The sequence below is a fragment of the Macaca mulatta genome, chromosome 1 (assembly GCF_049350105.2).
Source record: "Macaca mulatta isolate MMU2019108-1 chromosome 1, T2T-MMU8v2.0, whole genome shotgun sequence".
Classification (NCBI taxonomy): Eukaryota; Metazoa; Chordata; class Mammalia; order Primates; family Cercopithecidae; genus Macaca; species Macaca mulatta.
In genome coordinates, this window is record NC_133406.1 from 67,902,551 (window position 1) to 67,922,798 (window position 20,248).

Here is a 20,248-nt window from a genome sequence, read left to right on the forward strand (position 1 = left end):
GTAATCCCAGCACTTTGGGAGGCCGAGGCGGGCAGATCACGAGGTTAGGAGATCGAGACCATCTTGGCCAACATGGTGAAACCCCGCCTCTACTAAAATACAAGAAATTAGCTGGGCATGGTGGCGCACGCCTGTAATCCCAGTTACTTGGGAGGCTGAGGCAGGGGAATCACTTGAACCCAGGTGGTGGAGGTTGCAGTGAGCTGAGATCGCGCCACTGCATTCCAGCCTGGTGACAGAGCAAGACTCCATCTAAAAAAATAATAATAATCAATTAATTAATTAAAATTTTAAAAATAAAGGAGGAGTAACTTTTTTACCCTTGAATTAAATTAACTGTTTCTAGTTGTCATAAAAATTATTTATTCAATGGAAGTAAAAAGTTATTATAATATATTATAATACTGGAAAACAATTTTGGAAATAATATTGGAAAGTTTGCTTCGTACATATATCATAGAAGGTATCTATCCCTGAATTAAAAGTCTGAAGGCTTAAATTCATATTGCTACCCTTGGACAGTTGACCTCACTCCCTTAAGTCTGTTTATTTGTAGGTAAAATTAAGGTCATGTATCTCACAGGGTAATTGTGAGACTCAAATCAGAGAAAGGTGCATAAAAGAAGGATGGAATTATTATTGTCCCCTTTCTCATTTCAGAAGGAGAAATTGAGTGGGGAAAAAAGAAACAATTTCTAGAATAAACAGATTTGGTAGTGTGACTTGATCATCTTCATTAGTATACACTTAGAATGCAAACTCAAAAGGCCTGGGGGATAATGAAATAAGTAAAACTCATAGGTGAAAGATGGGGAGAGGTGAGGCCTGTGACAAACACGAGAGTGCACACGCTGCCAGAAGACTTTGAGATTCACAGATTGTTAGCACTGTACTGGATAAATAGAGCATTGTTTAGGGTCACATTGAGCCCCCAGTTATCAATTTGCCACTTGTGCTTTAACTAATAATTTACTACATTTTTTCACAAATATTTAGCTGGAGATACTAAAAAATAGAATGAAATGATACGTTTGCCTTTCTATCCTTACTGTAGTCAACTCTGATAGAAACAGAGCAACAAGGATCACAACTAAAAGGGAGGTCTGGCCAAGTGCAGGGATGGATAATAAACAGATGACAAAAGATTAACATCTGCAACATAGAGTCAATGTTTCAGGTTACAGAGTAGGTTATAGCAATTGCCGTTATTTTACCATTAGACCTTCAGTATAAGGATAATTCATGGTGTTAGGTGGGAGGTAACTAGAAAGTAAGTATAAGTCAATTTAAAGCCATTTTATGAAAGTGGAATATTTATAAAGTAAAAGGTAAAACAGTTTTATCAGTTTGTCCTAAACAGTATATATTATATAAGATTATAGCCCCTCATATATACCTAGGTTATAAACTTTGAACTATGTTATAGACTGAATAATCCCCATTTTTCCAAAGAAAGAGCAATATTCAAGAGCAAAAATTTCAATAGTCCTATTTTGTTTTGCATAATTAATTTATATATATTGGGAGTAGTAAAAGTATTTGAAATATTAAATTGATACATTTTAAATTTAGCAATAATAAGCATAATAATAATCCTGATGATCCTTATAATTACTCTTATTCAGTCTTTTATAGTTTGATAATGTGCATGATTCTATGTTCAATGTGCTTTAGACCAAGAGGATATCATTAAAAATATGTCCCCCTTTAAAAAAGTGTAATTTTTGTTTAAGATTACACAATAACCTTAAAAATTCTCATCCCATGAAATTTGCCCAACATCCCTTTTGTTCAGTCCTCTATCTGAATTAAAATGCTAAAGTTTTGTGTTCTTCCACTCCAGTGAACAGTGTTTCCTCTTTAATTCTAACCTTTGACCCTCTTTCACCCAACGATTGACATCTGGTCATTATTTCTTTTACTGCTTTCCACCCCCTGTTGTCAGATGGACTGTTCTGTTGTCTAAAACACTTGATAGGTGGACAGGTTTATATAATCCGAGGTGAGTTCCTGTAGAGGCTAATTGGATGTTGTCTTTTCATGCAAAACCAAAATACCCTAAAACTTGCCAGCAGTGAAGCTGTCCACCATGTTGGTTTCCAAAACAATGCACATTTATTATCTGTGGTACTTTAAATAAAACTAACTTAGAATTTATCTCTGATTATGGATGATGGTATTCAGAGCATATATGAAATAAGCAAAACTTTTTAAAATAAAAATTGTTATTTTTTCATTCATTTGTACTTTGATTCATACAACAGAAATAGATATTTCCTGATAAATATTGTAATTTTCTTTAAAATTAATTGAAATTTTGATATGAAGTACACATGATGGATCACCATGCTGAAGATCATTTGCATGAGTCTAAAAAACTTGAAAACACAGTCTTATAAAGAGAGGATTTGTCTCCCAAATAATCAGGCAATGAACTGTTACGTTTCACTTCGTACACTAAACATCACATCAATTTTTTTTGTAATTCATAAAAATAGTTCAGATATCATTCTTAAAATTTTACATTAAATTTGTGCCAAAAAACAATCCTATTGTATTTTAACTATCCTGAAAGCACATTAAATGTACTCTTGCATGCAACCAGGCGAAAGTTTTACTTGGTTTGCTAAACTTTGAACCCTTAATGCATTTGGCTTCATTTTTGCCCTTAAATGTTTTTAAAGTATATTTAAAAACCACATCCATGCAGAGATTTTTTTTGACATTTCATCCTAAGCTGTTTTGATGTCATCTTTGCATTCTTGTCTTCTTTTCCTCTTCACCATTTGCCTTCATTTCTATTTGTTTGTTTATTCTTATTCTCTGAAAACAGTGGAATGCTTTACAGTGTTGTGGCTAATTGAGCTTGCTAAGTGTTTATTAATGCTATGATGTCCTGCTTAGTGAAGCTAAATGGGAAGGGGAATGGGCAGGGGAGGGTAGTGGGAGGTCAAGAATGGGGTGGGAGGGTGGAGGAAGGATTATGAGGTATACCTTTAAATTCTAACTATTACATAGAAATAGTAAAGTGAAGATATTATTACTCCCAAAATATCTTTGGCCTACTTAGCATTCTCTGTATTTGTCACATATTATAAGCATCTACATCAAAATGGAATTGGTTGAATTTCCATTAAACATGGTATACACCATATCCTTATAAAGTATAAATACTTAATTTTCTTAACCTATAAGAAAATTGTTTTGAGTTTGTTTCAAATGATATTTGTGATATGTTGTTTTTTTCTTCTTTAGATACATATGTTAAGTTAACTCTACTGAATTCCATGGGTCAAGAGATGTCCAAATGCAAGACATCCATTCGCAGAGGGCAGCCAAATCCAGTATACAAGGAAACTTTTGTTTTTCAAGTGGCCCTATTTCAGCTTTCTGATGTGACACTCATACTGTCTGTGTATAACAAACGCAGCATGAAAAGAAAAGAGATGATAGGCTGGATTTCTTTAGGTCTAAACAGCTCTGGAGAAGAAGAACTCAATCACTGGACTGAAATGAAAGAGTCAAAAGGACAGCAAGTATGTAGATGGCATGCGTTGCTAGAGTCATGATGAATAGAATAAGCAAACAGTTATCATCCAAGGCAGCATATTTCCAATTCCAACATTATTGTTTCTACCAAGTCACCATTAGAAGAACTGTTCTTTGAAGAATCATATTCAACTTTCTATCAAAATGCTTTAAGTTTTATGGAAAGAACATCTCATACTGACATAAATGAAGAAAATATGTGTATCTAGTAGAGCTTGTTTGGGAAACTGAGAAATGTACATTATCATTGCTAAACTAACAGCCCTCCAGAAATTTAATAAGATGTTTTTTATTTGAAGTTAATTTTAATTTAGCAAAAGAGCCAGTCATTTTATGAAAAATCAAAATTATAAGTGATTTTGAAAACCAGAATTTTAGTTGCGATGCAATTTTAATATCACCCTACATATTATTTATAAAACATAGTTTGACTGGCCAGTCCCTGGTGTTTGTAATGTTCTTTAATATGAAAAAGTAGTTCTCCAACTCTATCATAAGTCATATCTAATGGTGAAGGGTTTCAGTCACATTGAAAATTGTTTTATTTCAGACATGTTCCCTTTGTGCACTTAGTTTCATTGTGCCTCACTTCCTCTCAATAGCACTAAATCTAAGTGCAAACAAGTATTCATTTTCATACAGGAATTTTTTAATATGTTATTTTTTTAAAAGCTCATTTTTCATTTGCCTCCGCTTTTGCCTGATCCAAAGAGACCAAGTCACTGTACTGGTCCCTTGCAAGTCTTCTAGACAGGTTGTACTGTAGAACTACGTAACTTTCTGTTGAAAGCACTTCCTGTATTCTTGTATTCCAATGTAGGAAGCTAATAGAGCAGGACTTTACTTTAAAATTTCTTTCAGTGATTGACTCTTCAGAATTGCAGTAGTGTGAAAATACGTTTTTTACAAACAAAATACAGTAGATAAGCTGTTGAAAATGGAAAACAATTCAATATTAATTTTCTGCTCTGAGTATTTAGTAACCAACACTGCATAAAGCAGGTAGCATCCAAAATAAGAAACTGTTCTCTCTCTAAATCTTCACTCTTACTTCAATTTATATTTGTGATGTAAAGACTATCCAGTTCTCAGTTTGAATTGGAACATCATGTTAAAAACAGTTATGAGATTCCTTATGAAGTTTCTAGTAACTTGTGACTAGACTTTATGAAATTTACAGATAAAGTTCTTCAACGTGATGTCATCTTGTGCCTTTCATGTAAGTTAAATTTGCTCATACAGCTTGAAAGTTGTATTTGCAAAATTAAGCCTTCAATTTTTATAAATGTAAAGATTCCTCAGAACAGTGTCGCAACATCTTTATTTCCTCTGAAGTATGTAAAAGTTGTATAATGTGCTAATTGTTTTAATGTCAAGGCACTTTCATTTGTTTTTATATTTAGGAACTCTAATCAGGAATATTAGAAGCTGTTCTCTTTTTAATTTTACTTCTTACCTAATATATCATTTTATGCATATACTTTATTGGAGTATGTTTTATATATATTAAAAATAGTTTCTTTTTTCTCCTTTTCATTTCTAGTTAAAATAGACAAAAATCTACTATTTACCAGTTACTAAAAAGCAGTATATCATTGCTTCTAGTCCCAACTAAGTACTATATATTATTGTAAACTAGAACTTGTTATTACCATAATAACAAAACAATGCATAGATATTACTTCAGCTTGGCTGTACTGAAAGGCCTTAAAAGAAATCCAAAAAGACCATGAACTTCTGTAATTTTTAGTTTAAAAAATGGCAGCTCTATGCATCCATGCACATGAATTATAAGAAAAAATACAAATGCTATATTGGATGACATGAGGTTTGAGAATGTTTGTTACAGGGCTGCATTAAAGGGAAAAATCCATCTTTTATTGTTATATCAATGAGCTTTTTCCAGGATTTTTTAAATAAATGAGTAAGAGTTAGAACCTGAATCAAATGGCAAAATATCTCATTTAAGTGTTTTCAGCAACAGTATGAAAAAAGACTTGAAGAGTGGATGTAGATTTTACTGAGAAATTAGACTTAGGCATTTGTCCAACAGTGATCTTTTCTGACTTTGAAACAACTGATTGCATTGCTAACAACTGTTATCTTCCTAATAAAAAGAGTTATCAGTCTTATTTGTAACTGGAACAGAGCTTAGTGAAACACATTAGTAAGACCAGTTTGGTGCTTTCACTCTTAGAAAAAGACCTAACTAATTGTTATTTGTTAAATCTACCTGTTTTCAGACTATTCCCAGAATTGTGTGTGTGAGATTTGATACATCCCTAGGGATTTATCTGGTATAAGTATCAAATCCTTCATGGCCTAAGAATTAATAAACAGTTTTTTAATATTTCTGGAAAGACCCTACCTCCACCCTAGCTGCCAAGTCCTCAAAGATTATATATATGAGTGTGTGTATCTGTATAAACACATGCACTTACACACATACAACATAAATATGTATATGTATATTCATTTGTAAAGGCAAAGGTGCCCTGGCTTTTTCAGATAACTGAATAGAGAAACATTTCATAAATTTAGGATTATTTTTCTCCTCTGTGTATTTACTAGATATTATATTTGGTTTGGGTGCTTTCTGCTGCTATTCTCCTTTACACACAGCAAAGTATACATTTGTTTCTGTAGATTGACACAACTATAGTAATTACTCCCAAAAAGTTGTCTATTCTTCTAGAAAAGGATTAAATAAGGCTCAGGGGACCCACTTCACTCTACTGAATCTAATGTACGAGACAGTACGACTGCTTTTTTGTGTGCTTAAATTTGCATGAAAGCTTAATAGCAAAATCTTCTATCTCAGTAATTATAGCAAATAGGGACCCACTGGTAGGGAGCAGGTGTTGGCTCAGAAACCTGAAAAAGACAACCCACTTTCATATTCTATTAAAATCCCATAAGTTTTCTAATAAAATGGTATAGTCCAAATATGACAATTGGCCAGCATTTATGGGAGCCTCTAAACCTGGAGTTCTGGGGTTTATTTGTCTCCCAAATGAGCTGCAAAAGATAGTTATTGCTGCCCAGTAAACAAAATGTATGTCAAATCAGTAAAGAATTTGTTTACTATAATATTGCCTTATCTTTCAGAAGCTTTCTTCTGTATTCTTGTGTCTTCAGAACAATCCACATTTTGTTTGAAATCCATTTGCATATTATCTTATTAGTGAATTCTCAATAATGTTGTATTTGCTGACAAGAATAATAAATTGGACCACAATTAAAAGAAAGAAAACCCAATGAGAAAATATCTAAACTACCTGATTAATATACACATGTTTAAATGTAGGGCCTGGTTAGGCATTTCATCCAACCTAGTGAAGATGTCCAGGGCTGTTTGTTAAATGATTTGCTTGATACCGTCATCATTTTCATTTCACTTATCAAGTGAATCAGAAGCATAATCAATAACTGCAAATTAAGATAGTACCAATAGGGGAAAGGGGTAAAAGAATTGAGTGTTTGTCAATATGAAGATGAGTGGGGATACTGAATGATATCATAGTCTTCCCAATGGAAGAAAAAGTAGGCTATGGGAGATGTAAATTTTTGATGGAGTAAGAACAGTAGTCACCAACAAATATTTTTCAATATCCCTATCCAAATATGAATAGAAAGGACACAAATTCGTTTGCATAAAATTGCCATTTGCCTACATAGACTAGACAATTCATAGAGATTTTTCACACTGACAGTTACTATATTATGTATATAGTTATTTTAGTTATCAGTAATTTCACCTTGATAGTTTTTATTTCTAATTTTTTTTCCATTCACTGTCCCCAGTTCATCTGTGGCCTACATTCAAGGTAGCTGTCGCTATTATTATTACTAACCAAATAATATTGAATACAAGTTTAAGCATGCTGCAAAGCATTTTCTAACGTTAATTTTAAAACATCGTCTCTGCCCTCCAAAGTGATGGTAACAGCTATAATTTTCTAAGATCTAGCACAATAACTTATTATTTGCTTGATTCTCCAAACAATACTATGAGGTAAGTAATGTTATCAACATTTTATTGATAAAGACACTGCACCATGAAGAGGTTAAGCAGACTTTCCCAAGGTCATTCAGTAAGTAAGTAGTAGAACTGGGATTGGAACCCAGATGTAAATTACTCTAAAACCTATGCTATGCATGTTGCATCTGCCTCCCTGTTTGAAAAAAAAAAAAAACTACTTAGGACATTGTATTTATCAATAATCCCACTCACCTTGATTGAATGGCAAAACTAAGGGGGAAAAAACAGCTGGGGAAAGAGAAAAGACAAAGAAGAAAAGATCAGACGTTTTTTTTCTTTTCAGGACACAAATGGTGGTACTTTTGTGTCATTTTGTAGATGACTTTGATTTGCAGAGATTTGGAATTGATTTATCCTGCCAGTTTAGCCTATCTTCTGAAAGCATATTAATCAGTTCTGCTCCTTGACCACTTTTGGGAATCCAAGGTGTTTTAATTGTTACATGACCCCCTTACTACTCTATGAAGGGCATACCCTGTGTCTAGCCCATATCTCACTCTTATCAGTGGTGAGACAAAAGATTTGTCTTCCTCTGCCCTCTCATTGCAATTTATTTATGTTTCTTTTATTCTCAATTTTGTTAAGATTTGTCAGGAATTATAGCTAGTTTTTTATTACGTATGTCTCTCTTTCGCCCTAGGTAAGTAGTCAATGCCTTGTTAGTATCTTTCTGTACCCCTTTGCTCATAGTAGGCAGACAATAAATATTGAACTAAATTCCCTGTGGAAGAAACCAGTCACACTATTACATGAGTCTTAGTTTTTATGAATCTTGTGTTATGCATGGATTTATTTATCCCTTCAGTCACTATATATTTAAGAGTACTAGATATGTGCCATGTGTTGTTGTTCCAAGTGCTACAGATGCAGAGATAGTAAATTGGTCAAAGTCTTTGCCCTCATGGGGCCTACATTCTAAGGTAGGAAGATGGCCACAGAATGGATAATTTCAGTCTAGTATAATGAAGCATTAAGATAGAGGCATGCATAGAGTACCATGGGATTTAGTAGAAGAATGCAACATGGAATTCAAAAAATTCTTCCTGGAGAAGGTAATCCTCGAGTTGGGTCTTAAAGAACAAATACATGTTAGACTCCCATCAAACTTGAGGATACATGTTCTTTCCAAGAACAAAATGTAAAATAATGATTTCTAAACTATAGTATCCTTAAGAATTATTTTGAAAATTTAACTTGGGCCAGGCGTGGTAGCTTACGCCTGTAATCCCAACACTTTGGGAGGCTGAGATAGGTGGATTACTTGAGCTCAGGAGTTTAAGACCAGCCTGGGCAACATAGCGAAACCCCATCTCTACCAAAAATTTAAAAATTAGCTGAGTGTGATGGTGCATGCCTGTGGTCCCAGCTACTCAGGAGGCTTAGGTGGGAGAATCGCTGGAGCCTGGCAAGTCAAGGCTGGAGTGAGCCAAGATAGCGCCACTGCACTTCAGCCTGGGTGACAGAGCAAGACCTTGTAGAAAGGAAGAAAGAAAGGAGGGAGAGAGGGAGGAAGGGAGGAGGAGAAGGAAAGGAAGGAGGAGAAGGGAAAGTATGAAGGAGAAGGGAAAGAAGGGAGGAAAATTTAACTTGTATTCCAAAACTCCACCTCCAGAGATTCTACTTCATTTGGCCTGGAAGGGAGCCCAATAATCCACATTTTATTAAGCTCTCCAGGAAATTCTGTCTGAGATCTATTGATATAGAATATCAAGTGTATTCCATAGCATTATTCATGAAATGTTTCAGTGCCTGTAGATCAGACCTTTAAGTGCGATAGTGATAGTGATAGTAAGAAGCAGATTAAGACTTGGATTGATGTTATTCATCTTGTGCTTCCTTACAAAGGAAAATATTTAATGAAAAAAAAATAATGAGTTTCTGTACATTTACACTCAACATACATTTTTCAAAGTGTTTCTTGGTATAATAAATATGTTGATTTTATGGCTTCCAAAAATTCCTTTCCATTATTGTTCAAATATTTCCTTCCAAGTTATCTTTACAATGATGGATATAAAGCAAAGAATGGGGAGGTATTTATCTAGTAATTTCTCTATCAGTATCGTAAATGAAATAAGACTGACCTTTGAGTAAATGTATAGTAGCAGCCATAGGTGCTGGCATTTTTGCTTTTGTATACAGTAAGTGATTTCTTGCTTCCCTTTATCATCATCTAAATGACTTCATTGTCATCACAGTCATCAGATGAACTGCAGTACTGGATTCTTCTCTAAAAGCAGTGTTTCTGTGACTGCTGCTCTAAACTCTAGTTCCTTGATTGTTTTGTTCTTAGGATCCTTTGTTTCAAATAGCGAGTGAATACAGCAGCCTCAGGACCTTCTCTTTCTCTCAAAATGAACGCTGTGGATAAGGTACATCTGTGTTTCCATTTCCCCTCATTTCAAATGTAGCCATATTTTCTTCTCTGATGTAATATTTTGTGTGAACACGTTTTACATTTTGAAGTTTTCTTTTCCCCCACGAAGATCTGTGGTTATCCCACTGAAAAATGAGCTTATTTGAATATGGGAAATAATGTTGTCATTGAATTAGACTGTTTTGTGACTGCAGATTATCACTGTGTTTGATTTGGTGATAGCTTGAGGCCTGGTTAATATAATCTTGAGGTAATCAGCTTGATAGACTGGAATTACTAGTTTATTATCAAAAAATGAATGTAAAAATATTGCTCTTTTCTCTCCCTGTTTAGACTAGTATGTGCCTTTTTAAAAATATTCCCTTTCTCTTCCCTGCCTTTTTTCCCACTCTTATTCATGTACACTCAAACTAGATACCAGAGTTAGTTCATCAAAGCTGAATAATACCTATCAAAAAGTGGTACCCTGACTTTTTTCTCTTAATCACCTGTACTGGACTGTAGGGAGGACCAGATAGGCTTTCTTGGGGACTACAGAAAGAGCAAAGCGTAATACTCTTTAATCATAGCATGTTTGTTGTTGCTGTTTCAGTGGTGGTTGTGGTGGTTGTATACTTACCTTGAATAGTGTGAAGTACCCTAAAATTGTGTTGTGTGGGCTGGGAGCAGGAAGGAAACTGATTCTTCGTCTAACAAAAGTTTGGCATAATTTTATTGTAAAATTTCAACAACTTATGACATGAAAATTTCTAATTAATTATAAGAACAAAGTCACTGCGGTGGCGATAGTTGTGCAAGATGTTTGACATTATTTCTATGTCAGTTTGATAGTCTGTGTTATAAACTGTCTTATTAGGACCCTTCTTCCCTCTCTCCTTTATTATTCTGATTATCAGTAAATCCAGTTTGTACTGTTAGACTTTTGAGTTTGTCTTTTAAATATCCAAGACTATTTTAAAAAGAAAAGCCATAGCATCTTTATGTTTAAAAATATGTATGACGATGTGTTTAAAATGAATTAATAGATAAAATATAACACTCCATTATATACTGAAAAAATGATTTTTCAAACTTTGTTTATATATTCAGTTATTGCTAGCAGTTCATGTTAAATATGACTATTTTGTTTAATGAGAAAATAGGAATTTTTCCTTATCTCTGAGACTTACTGCTTCTCTTTGCCATTCACATCTGGTTGAAGGTGGATGGTTGTGAACTTCATAACGTCACTTCATTTGTCAGTTTCTGGATGTGCCAACCTCCTCCTGACAGTTTAATTTTCGGTAATAATCAAACCATTTATTCCCTCAGGGGTTGGTCCTCATAGTGATTCCTGTTCTTAACCCCCATTAGTGTGAATGGAAGTAATCCGTAAGCACCAGTAGGCGAAAAGGCCCATAAAGGATCAGTATCCCAGAACCCTGAAATAGGACGGCCACTTCAGTACCCAAATGTCATTGCAATTCTAATGGAGTAGAAGCCAGCTTCTTGAAGTGAGGATTTGAGATCATTATGTCATATTCTCTCTTTTTGGTCTCCTCCCTTCTCCCTCTAGCTTGCACATTCTTTTTATTTTAAATTTTACAGGAAGACTTCTTTTAAAAACCTGGTTTTTAAAATTTCACATGTTGCTTTAACCAGGCGATTTCCCAAACCAGAAAACTGAAGTACGTACCATGGAGTCATAAGAAGTTTGGGGGCTTTTTTGTTTTTTTTGTTTTTGGTTTTTTTGTTTTTTTGTGGCCTTTTTTTTTTTTTTTTTTTTTTTTTTGTAGTGTGGGGAGTGGGGAGAAGGAAAAGGGAGGAATCGTGCTTGTTTTGGTTTTGGGAAGTCTTTTTGGATAAATATTGAGAATATTTATAGTATTCTGTAATTATGTGACATTTGTTGTGTGAGGGGAGACCAGAGTAGCTGTTGCACATAAATTGACTCTCTTAATATGTAAACATATTTAAACAGTTGTTTGAAGCAGAGCTAGAAATTAATGGTGATACTTCTAACAGCATTTTGATGTTATAAATATTACTTTAAGTTTATCAAGAGAAAAATTCCAGTAGTAGCTTGCATTATAAAATTAATTGATTTATTATGTTTCTGTATAATTTTATTGAGATTGCTTTTGTTTTTGTGGTGAATATAATACAGTGGCAACAATTTTGAGGAATCTTTAAAGCTGTTTGGAAGAGATGGCCAAACTTTGGCTAGATTTTTACTAGAATTTTGAAATAAGAAAGTGTATAAATATGTTTTCAGTTAAATTAGTCTTGAGGAAGAACAGTTATTATATGAGTTTTAAGGATCTTGATAAATGTTGGGACCTATCCTAAAACTCATGAGGTTCCTCACTGATCAATACTCTTGCATTGTATTTTATTTCTCAAAATAATGAAATTTTTATGGAAAAGCTCAATTAGTGGAATCTTTTATTCAATATTCCCTTACTCTTCTTTCTTCCTTCCTTCTTTCTTTCCTTCCCTCTCTCCCTCCTTCCTTCCTAGTTCTTTCATTTTTGAGGCAAGAAGCTTCCTTAATAATATAGTTTCTACAGAGCTTTCTTACTTATTTTTCTAATAATGGATATAACAGTGTGATAAAGTTTAAATGCTCTGTGAGCAAAACTCTTATCAAACAACTGAAGAAATGCACTGCTATTAACCTTTTCCTTGGTCTTGAATTGTCTCCAGCATATTTGCTAGTGACTCTAAACCATTAATGGATCTTATTAATATAAACAAGTGTCTGTGTGGTTATCAACAGTGTTGTATTATTGTCACATTTATTTACATTTTTGGTCAAAAATGTAAACAGATGCGTGTGTGAAGCAGTCTTTTATAGAGTGAGCATATATGTAATCACTTTCACGTAATTGGAAATGTGCTGTGTGTTGCATTTTATTCTCATGTCGACTTTTCTACTATGTATACACCGATTGTCTCGGTGCCTTTTTCCTTTTGTATAATTGTATTACATACAGAAATTGCTGACCTCTGTGAAAACAGTGTAAAAAATGTTAAAATTATTATTCCAATGAGATTTTAATGGCAGTTTAATTTTCCAGAGAATAAATTTTGTGTGGGTTAAAAGTTATTTTTCTTCACCTTTATGTAAGAAATCTGTTCACATTTTAGTACTCACATGGAATGGGTAAACATCCGACTTCATTGATGATGATACATAAACATCAGTCCTAATTCTTGTCATTGACAAATGTTAATATGACTGTTACACAAAATAAAATAATGTCAATTACATAAGGAAATATCGAACGGATATATGTACATGTTGCTTAGATCTTGGGTTTGAAAGGAATCTCATCTAAATGCGCTATAAAATACTGCTCTCAAAAGGTTTGGGTCATATTATTTTCTTTAATTGTAAGTCAAATCTGGCTTCCAAAGAAAATAGACTTACAAATTCAAACATTTAAAAATATTCTCCTTTAAAGTTCATATAAATCACAAATAAACTAAATAGCTTTAAAATGGTCTCACTATCTTCAGCTGGAATATGAACTGTTATCTAGTTTGTTCTTTCACTTAATGTGAATTTGTTGTCATTCATATCAGTATTGCTATTCTGTTTAACAAAATAATTTTCTCTTTGCCAATAGTAGTTTGTTGATTTTTCATTCTTTTTCATTAGATAGTTGTATTGTTTCCCAAAGACCTTGAGTTTAGATATTTTTCATATTTCATTACCTTGTCCATTTTACTTCCAGCAACAAAGATTTATAACAACAGACTTAACAAGTACTATTTTGCATATGAAAAAGAATTTAAACGTTTGGTGCTCTAAAACTGAAAGAAATTAAAGTTGCTGCATCATCTAATCTCTGATTGTCTCTGAATCCTGAGTTCCATAAATTATCCAGAGCCTTTTTTAACATTATTTAAAGAGGGGAACGCCAGTGCCCAATTGGTCTGGTTGAGTTTTTTTTCTTTCCTTTTTGTAAAGTCGTCTCTACTGAAATATAATGAAAACATGAAACACATCTTCTGCTCAGAATAAATGGATTCATAATGTAATCTTCAAACTATAATTTAAGGAATTTGTATTTTTTCCCAGTACTCACTGCTGAATTCTTCCCCCACTCTCAAACATTTTGAGCTTCTGTTATTAAGACATTTAGGCTGGGCACAGTGGCTCATGCCTGTAATCCCAGCACTTTGGTAGACTGAGACGCTGATCACAAGGTCAGGAGTTCAAGATCAGCCTGGCCAACATGGTGAAACCCCATCTCTACTAAAAATAAAAAAATTAGCTGGGTGTGGTGGTGTGCGTCTGTAATCCCAGCTACTGTGGAGGCTGAGGCAGGAGAATCACTTGAACCTGGCAGGCGGAGGTTGCAGTGAGCCGAGATCACGCCACTGCACTGCAGCCTGGGTGACAAAGCAAGACTCTGTCTCAGAAAAAAAAAAAAAGACATTTAAGATTAAGCCAAAAGTAACAGATTTGCTTGAGTGTTGACAAAATTTTTTTTCTGAATTGTAAGCAATATCTTACTTAGGGATAATTTATTATTTAATACTTTGAAAAAAAATTATTTTTGTTTGGGTCTTTCAGAGAATTACAATTAATATAAAGTGAAATTCCAGCAAAAAGTTGGCACATCTGCATTCTTGCTAACAAATCATGAAATTGTCATTTTCTATTGTTATAAAATGGATTTAGTAGTTATTCATTATAACAGGTTACTATATTTAAGGTATGTTTTTTGTTTGTTTCTCTCTTTTTTAAGCCAAAACCTCACCAAACATTATATTTTAATTGCAAATTGATTATAACTCCTTTGATCTCCAGTATGCAAAATAATATTTAAATCAACTTTTTCTTTCCATAGATATCAAAATATTTCGTGATGTTTCCCATTTGAAAATAAAGTCATTCCCAATTTTAAAATAAATGGTCTCAGTAAAGGTATATATGGAATATTTTATTAGTAATTTATAATGAATTATTAAAATATAATACTTGTTTTTATGAAATTAAGTACCAAATAAATGGGGCAAATTATGTGAGGATCTCATAAACTTATATTGATTAGTAAGAGAAAAAATGAAAACATCTACTCAGCATGAAGAAAATATATCTAAAGGAAAACCTTCCAAAGAATACTTTTAATATGTGGTAGAAACTGCCAATTCTTCGCCAAAACCCATGTATTTCTCTTTTTCTTGGTCATATGGCTAGCTTATGTTTCTCGCCTTCCCTTGAAATTAGGCATGGCCATGTGACTGAGTTCTAGCCAATTGAATACAACCAGAGATGATGTGTACCAATTTCTAGGAGGTTCTTTTTTTTTTTTTTTTTTTTTTTTTTTTTGAGACAGAGTCTTGTTCTTTTGCCCAGGCTGGGGTGCAGCGGCACGATCATAGTTCACTGCAGCTTTGATGTCCCAAACTCAAGAAATCCTCCCACTTCAGCCTCCCCAGTAGCTGGGACTACAGGTGCATGCTGCCACACTCGGCTTATATTTTTATTTTTTTTGTAGAGACAAGGTCTCACTGTGGTGCCCAGGCTGGTCCTGAACTCGTAGGCTCAAGCTCTCTGCCTGCGTGGGTCTCCCAAAGTGCTGGGATTACAGGTGTGAGCCACCACACCCAGCCCAGGAGGCTTTTTAAGAATCAAATATGGCCAGGCATGGTGGCACATACCTGTAGCCCCAGTTACATGGGAGGCTGAGGCAGGAGGATCATTTGAACCCAGGATGTGGAGGTTGCAATGAGCCGAGATTGTGCCATTGCACTCCAGCCTAGGCAACAAAGGGAGTTCCTGTCTCAAAAAAAAAAAAAAAGAATCAAATGTGCCTTTTCCGTGCGTTCTTTTCAGTTTCCACTGGCTGGATACAGAGAAAACAAAGCTTTCAGGAATGGCAAAGCCCCAAGTTGGAGAGATTCTGGGTCACTGAGTCACCTCACAGAAAACAGACAACCAGGTATGCATGCCTTGGAATGACAGCATAAATAAGGAAAAAAAACTTCTATTATATTTGAGCCATTACTTATTTTGGAGTACATTTGTTACTGTAAACAACCAAAACTAAAAAACTATTGATAACCTTCCAGTGGGGTTCTGTGAGAATGAAAACCTAAAATACTTTACATTAACTTAGCAGTCAAGCAGCCAGTGGTGAGGAAATAGATACAGCAGCCTGGAAACCTGTAGCCGTATTTTGCTGTGGCAAAGCACAAATAAACCAGTTGCCTGTATAATGAAGGTGGTCAGTGTGACTGCTAAAACTGTAGTTCAGGGGAAATGGATGGAAAGAGCCAGAGTAGCGGTGTGTTTGAGATGTTCCTTGCTAAAATATATTAAAAGAAAGCAGTAAACTCAAGCAGGAGTTCCATGGCTTTCACGGAGAGATTGAAGGGAATGGAAAAGAGCCCTGAGATTAACTGCCTTGGAGATGGAAAAGTCTACCGCTTCTAGATCCCAAGTATTAAGATAGAAAATTGAAAAAAGTGTTGAATAAGAAAAGTCCATTGAGACTGCTCAACCAAACACAGGGACTCAACCTCATGGCAAATATCAGAATTGTTTTAGTGTTCCCTCCTGTATCAGAGGAACTCCAGGCAAACTTTCATCCTCATGAAGCAAGCTATGAAAGTTGTGTGGCCTCCAAGAAGGAAACAATTCTCAATATCTACTTCAGATGAAACCATAGCATGTAACAGTCTTCTAACTCCTCAGAAGTCAGAGCAGTGGACCACTGAGAACAATGAATAAGAGAATTCCTCTTAGAAAACAGATGGAGCCAAATAAAAAACTGCCCCTAGGTCAGGCGTGGCAGCTCACACCTATAATCCCAACACTTTGGGAGGCTGGGGCAGAAGGATGCCAGGAGTTAGAGACTAGCCTGGGCAACACAGGGAGACCCAATCTCTACCAATAAATAAGTTGGGCATGGTATACTCCCAGCTACTCAGGAGGTTGAACTGGGAGGATCACTTCAACCTAGGAGTTCGAAGCTGCAGTGAGCTATGATCATTTCACTGCACTCTTGCACTCCAGCGTGGTCGACAGAGCAAGACCCTGTCTCTAAAAAACAGGAAACAAAAATAAACATTTAAAAACTGCCTCTGCTGAGAGAATTGGGAGCCGGGGTTTCACTGCTATGAATCAATGACTGCTATATGTTTCTCATTCTTCCCTCTTTCAGATGGAAATTTTAATGGCAGTTATCTTCTTCCTGCTCCGCATTATGTATTTGGTGGAAGTTGCGGGGGCAGATATCTTTAAATTCCCAGGTCACTGGACTTGATGGAAAGGAGAGTGTATCACCAGAGATAGAGGACTTGGAGAAGACTGCAATAACTGGATGGGACTTGAGGTGGTCTTCCTTAGGGAGAAAGTAAGCTATTTAACTAAAGTTCTGTTCTGTTCCTGGACACACGCTAAACTATACTTCCCAGCCTCTCTTGCAAGTATCTGTGGCTATGTGACTGAGTCCTAGTCAACTGGAATGTGAGTGGAAGTGATATGTACCATTTCTAGGCCCAGTGCCTTCATGGTCTCTCTCCCCATGCATTAGCTGGTTACAGAAGATGGCTAGTATGCTAAGGGATGGTGAAGCCACAGATGAAAGGAGCCTGGGTCCTTGATTCACTGCTTGAAGGTCATCTAGTGTTACATGAGAAAAAAAACTTCCACTGTGTATTTGAGCTGTTACTCATTTGGGGTCTATTTTATCCCTGCAGCACTAGCATAGACTGATAAGTAAACTCACAGCAACTGAGGAAAAACTAGATAGCACTGTAGCAAAATAAAAGTTCCAAACAATATTCGGAAAGACAAGGTCTAACACTTAATTGTTGGGGGCAAAAACCAAATAATAAGGTAAGTCTCCAGAACATTGCCTGCCAGCAGTACTGGAAGGAGTTATTTTAGGAATTGATTGTAAGGTTTTTGTAAAGATTAAAAATGCATGACTCTCCAACTTCACCAAACTACAAGAAATGAATTTAACTGTGACCCAAGGGATGAAATGAAGTGATAGGTGGAAAGCCAGAGGAACAACTAAAACCTGAGCGTCAAACCTAGAGACATAACTGAAGCAATAAGAATGTTGGAGGAACACATTTGTAGGGTGAATAGAGAAAGAACCCAAGCAGTGAACCAGAGTTAAGGCAAGGACACCAGAAACGTCATGAGGGGCAAATGAAAACCAGGTGGTCAAAACCCTTGAATCCAGATGAGAGACTTGTATAGCTAACCCCATAAGGTTTAGAGTAGAAGAGTGATTTTAAGAAGGCAAGTTTAATAGGGGATAAGAATCAGAAAGAGGTCCGTTGGAAGCTGTTTTAAAAAAAAATTTATTTATTTATTTAAGACGGGGTCTCACTCTGTCGCCCAGGCTGGAGTGCAATGGCACAATCTCGGCTCACTGCAACCTCTGCCTCCAGGGTTCAAGTGATTCTCCTGCCTCAGCCTCCCAAGTAGCTGGATGACAAGTACATACCACCACACATGGCTAATTTTTGTATTTTTAGTAGAGATGGGGTTTTTCAGCATATCGGCCAGGCCGGTCTCAAACTCCTGACCTTAGGTATCTGCCTGCCTCGGCCTCCCAAAGTGCTAAGACTACAGGTGTGAGCTAACGCGCCTGGCTGGAAGCTATTTTTTTAAATTCAGATGTTTAAAATCATAAGTGATTAGATATAAGGTAATACTAGTAATCGATATCATGTGAATATATCCTGTATCCTATATCATGTGAATTCTGGGAATTGATGACCAATTCAGTGCAGTCGTGCAAAGCACTGGAATGACCAAGTCACAGGAATCAAGAGCTGACATCCTCTCATTAGAATATACGTTCCCCAATGGCAGAAACTTTTCACAACTGTGTTCCCAGTGCCTGAGCAGTATCTAGGGCATAAAGTGAATGAGTATTTAATGAATCTTTATTTCTGATGGACGTTGGGACATTGGGAAGTTTGAGGGGGCTTGAGAGGTTTTTGGGGGGGTGTCTTTTTAGGCAGCTATTTGTGTGTTTTAATTGAATAGAATCAGCCAAGAATGGTTAGATTATGTTAATGTACATTATTTGCCAAGGCAATAAAAATATACAAATACATTTGAGAAATATATTCAATAATACCTGAGATGAAAAGAATACTTGTTCAACAAAAAGAAACTGATTTATGAAACCCCATGTCCTCTATCATTTCTGGTTCATTAGTTGATTTTTTAAAAAACCTCTATTTCTGACGTAGCTATAACTGTTAATAGGAAAATAATACTAAGCTAACACCAAGCTTTTTTTTTTCAATAAACTTCATTTTAGGACAGTTGTAGATTTACAGAAAAATTCGGTTGATACTACAGAGAGTTCCCACACACCCAGTTCCCCCTATTAATAATATCTTACACTGGTACATTTTTTACAACTAATATCCAATTTGCTTCATTATAATTAAATGAAATCGCTGGTTTAATCAGATTTTCTTAGTCCTCTCTCCTTGCTTATCTAATATCCTTTCGCTGTTCCAGGATCCTGTTTAGGATCTTACACTGCATTTATTTATAAGTCTCCTTAGGCTTCTCATGACTATGACAGTTTCTCAAACGCTCCTTGTTTTTGATGACTTTGACAGTTTTGAGGAGGACAGAACAGGTATTTTGTAGACTGTCCCTTAATTGGGATTTCTCTGATGTTTTTGGTTTACAAACCTATTTTCCCATCTGGAAATATTACTCCGCTCAGCATAGAGTTATGAGTTTTAAATGGGTTGACTGAGGCAAGTTATCCAACACTTAATAAGTGTTCATGTAGTTTTATTTTCATCTTTTCGTGATTAATGAAAGTACACTCATTATCTTTGGCACAAATAGTCACTTCATATGCTTGGGGGGCATTACTAAATCAACTATCATTTTTCTAAATAATATTAATACCTTTAATAAATTTTATTTTCCAGATTTTCTATTCTCTAGATCCTTTCTAACTAGCTTGACATCCCTTAATCCATGAAATCTGAGCCTCTATTCACTTATTTATCAGGGGTTCAAACACAATGAAGACTTACAATATGGTTTTACATTTTATACCACTTACTTGTTTTTTATTTTTTAGTCACAACACAAGTATAAGGATTCTATTTTAATTATTTGTAAACTGTCAAAACTTATTCACCCTGTATTACTTTGATAATTATTTTTAACCACTGGGCAATATTTTGCTACAGTAGCTCTTAAACTGTACAATACAGATGATTTTTGTTCACCCAAGATAGTTTCAGTCTTTATAGGATGTTACCATATGTTACATACCATACAT

General features: G+C 35.1%; 1 protein-coding gene across 5 annotated transcripts in view; it reads left to right on the forward strand.

Annotated features, from left to right (window-relative positions):
- The window catches only part of SYT14 (synaptotagmin 14), a 224,562-nt gene extending 211,342 nt beyond the window's left edge, over positions 1-13,220 (forward strand). For 2 of the 5 annotated variants that reach the window (XM_077937130.1, XM_015117578.3), the window contains one exon: positions 3,256-5,492. In XM_077937130.1, the coding sequence (XP_077793256.1) occupies positions 3,256-3,569 (314 nt within the window). In that variant the 3' untranslated portion in view covers positions 3,570-5,492. Of the gene's footprint in view, positions 1-1,945; positions 2,003-3,255 lie in introns of all 5 variants that reach the window. The other 3 variants (XM_001108818.5, XM_077937123.1, XM_002801931.4) reach the window with 3 other exon arrangements.
- Positions 13,221-20,248: the final 7,028 nt, after the last annotated feature.